Source organism: Austrofundulus limnaeus, unplaced genomic scaffold (assembly GCF_001266775.1).
Source record: "Austrofundulus limnaeus strain Quisiro unplaced genomic scaffold, Austrofundulus_limnaeus-1.0 Scaffold114, whole genome shotgun sequence".
NCBI lineage: Eukaryota > Metazoa > Chordata > Actinopteri > Cyprinodontiformes > Rivulidae > Austrofundulus > Austrofundulus limnaeus.
In genome coordinates, this window is record NW_013952516.1 from 712,130 (window position 1) to 714,599 (window position 2,470).

A 2,470-nucleotide genomic window follows, 5' to 3' on the forward strand; every position below is an offset into this window, starting at 1 on the left:
TCTTTTTGGTACTTTATATTCTGTACCTCTGAATATCCTAAATCACTCGTACGCACAATTTAAGAACAAATCTGTGCGTACGAACGGTTCTTGCATGAGGCCCAATGTGAGCAGTTTTATGACTTTCACATAAGTACTTACCTTATTAGTGAAAATCATTCTTACTAAAGTTATTTTCTGTTAAGAAATTTATACTTTTATTTAATTATTTCTTTTTGGTACTTTATATTCTGTACCTCTGAATATACTATAAGTAATTCTGACGTSGACAGAAGAGACACTTGGGAGTTTCTCATTACAACAAATCTTGTTAAAAAACTATGCAAGAAACAGTTTCTTCCTTCAGCTTCATCAAACACATCTGAGCACAGAAAGCAAATATCAGTATTAAAAAGAGGACAAGTGTGAATGAGACGGACTGATTAAATCTGCAGGTTTTTACTCCCTGATGAGACGAGAGGGCTATAGTCTGTTCCATCTGAATCTGTTCAGGTTTACTAAAGTAATTTTATTTTAAATTTAAATGTAAATTCACGTTGAGGAGTCATGTGAAATGAAACAGAACATCATTAAAATTAACTGGATAATGTAAGAACAAAAGGCAAGTTTAAACTCCAGGAACCTTATGTAGAAACAACATTTTTGATCATATGCTGAGTCCTAAAATCTTTTAAGAACTCCTTCTTTGGTTCATTCTTCACAACTGCATCTTCATTCTCCTCTTTTATGCGATAAGATTGTGACTCCACTCAAAAACCACCTGATGATATATCTTTGGTATTTGTCCAGAACTGATCAAATTCAGCTGTACTTAAATGTGAAGAAGCCCCAAAGGTTTAAATGTTTGTCTACCTTTAGTTTTACAGCACTTAGATTGACATTAGCTTCTTTTTACAGTAATGTTCTTTTTAACACTTCCTGCCAAGCTTTTTCACATTTTGAGTATTTCAGTATTTGAACRTTTGCACAGTTAGTAATGAGGCAATGCATTTACCATTAAAGAACTTAATGATGTCTGTAAAGTCCATGTTATTCTCCAGGATGATGTCTCTGTACATCTCCACCAGCGCCAGGGCGATGAAGAGGACAAAGTGACTGGAGGAGACGTGCTTGGCTGCCCAGATGGTTTCCCAGACGGCAAACACGTCATCGTACACCAGCTCTGGAATGCAAAAACAAACACTGGTCATACATTTGTTCTTTTGAACCTTCTGTTTTCCTTTCTGAGCTCATCCATATCTTTGTCTTCATGTCTTTTTTTGTTTAATCCACCAGAGATTGGTCTTCAGCTCACTGTTTCATATTTTCTTTTATTTTTGCATTAAGTTTTGGCGAATCAGAGCTCAGGATTTCTTCGCTATCAGCTCTGATGCAGACTTTAAAAATTAAGTTTTATTTTTGAGCTCGTTGATTCACAGACCCTGCTACAGAACTTGCAGTTCTTTGCAAAATCAGTGGCATTGCTCCAAACTACAGTAACTACACATCAAGGGAGACTGCAGCTTTGGGTATTTATAGCTGATTTATAGCGTTAGTTGTATTTTGGATTTAATGAATTCATAGAAAATTTTCTGTGCACAGTTTTTATTAATTTCTTGTAGTAAATGAACATGTGATGGTGATCTGTACTTGTTTTAGAGATTTTGTGAACCATATTTGGATGTTTTTTATTTCATTTTTTACATTTTTATTGTGTGGCAGCTTTGCTTGTTGTCTTGTTTCTTTTTATCATTTAATCTTTCTGAGTAAAATGCATTTGTCCATCATCATACCACTGGCTGTGGTGTTTGCATCCTGATATTAAACAAGACATCAGAATAGAATTTCAGTGCTCGTCAATCATTGCAGAACCAAATATTTGCGGATAAGGCAAATTGAAAATCAGAAAATTCTGGACTAAACTTCCATTAAAAAAAAGCAAATTGGAGTGTGAGTTTATGCTGCGACTTGAAACCCAAATGTGTTTTTTTAATGCAAATAAAATCCAAATCTTTTTCAGGCTCTGATCACTGCTTGTGTTTTGACAGTTTTTCTCCATGAGCGGAGCTTAAACAAGAGCAACTCTTCTCTTCTTTCTAATTGGCACCGACTGGGTGCGGCCGTGCATCTCTTCACCTCGTTTGAAGTCCAGGAGAAACCAGCGGTAGCAGAAGTAGAAGTGGGTGTAGTCTCCGTTCTGGTGCATTAACTCAAACAGCTCAGAATCCAGAATCTACAAAGAGAGAGAAAAACTGATATAATTAGCTCTAATGAGTAATAAATGGGTTTATTTCTTAATATATCAAGTACAGTGGYGGATGCTGGTCTTTCAAGAAGAGGAAGCTTAATTTCGGCCTACATAATAAAATGTGTTGGTTTATAAATCCTACACTCCGTTCCTTTTCAAGAAAATGATCCGTGACCCTGTCACAGATCCTTTTTTTAGTTTATAGTATTTATTCATTTCATTAAAAAAAACATAGCAAAAAAC

The 2,470-nt window shown here is 35.3% G+C and overlaps 1 protein-coding gene across 1 annotated transcript in view; it reads right to left on the reverse strand.

Annotated features, from left to right (window-relative positions):
- sgsm1a (small G protein signaling modulator 1a) overlaps nucleotides 1-2,470 on the reverse strand; it is a gene marked incomplete at its 5' end in the record, with an annotated part of 25,333 nt that overhangs the window by 3,174 nt on the left and 19,689 nt on the right. Inside the window, 2 exon segments of the mRNA XM_014014370.1 lie at nucleotides 995-1,162; nucleotides 2,116-2,212. Of these exon segments, the coding sequence (XP_013869824.1) occupies nucleotides 995-1,162; nucleotides 2,116-2,212 (265 nt within the window).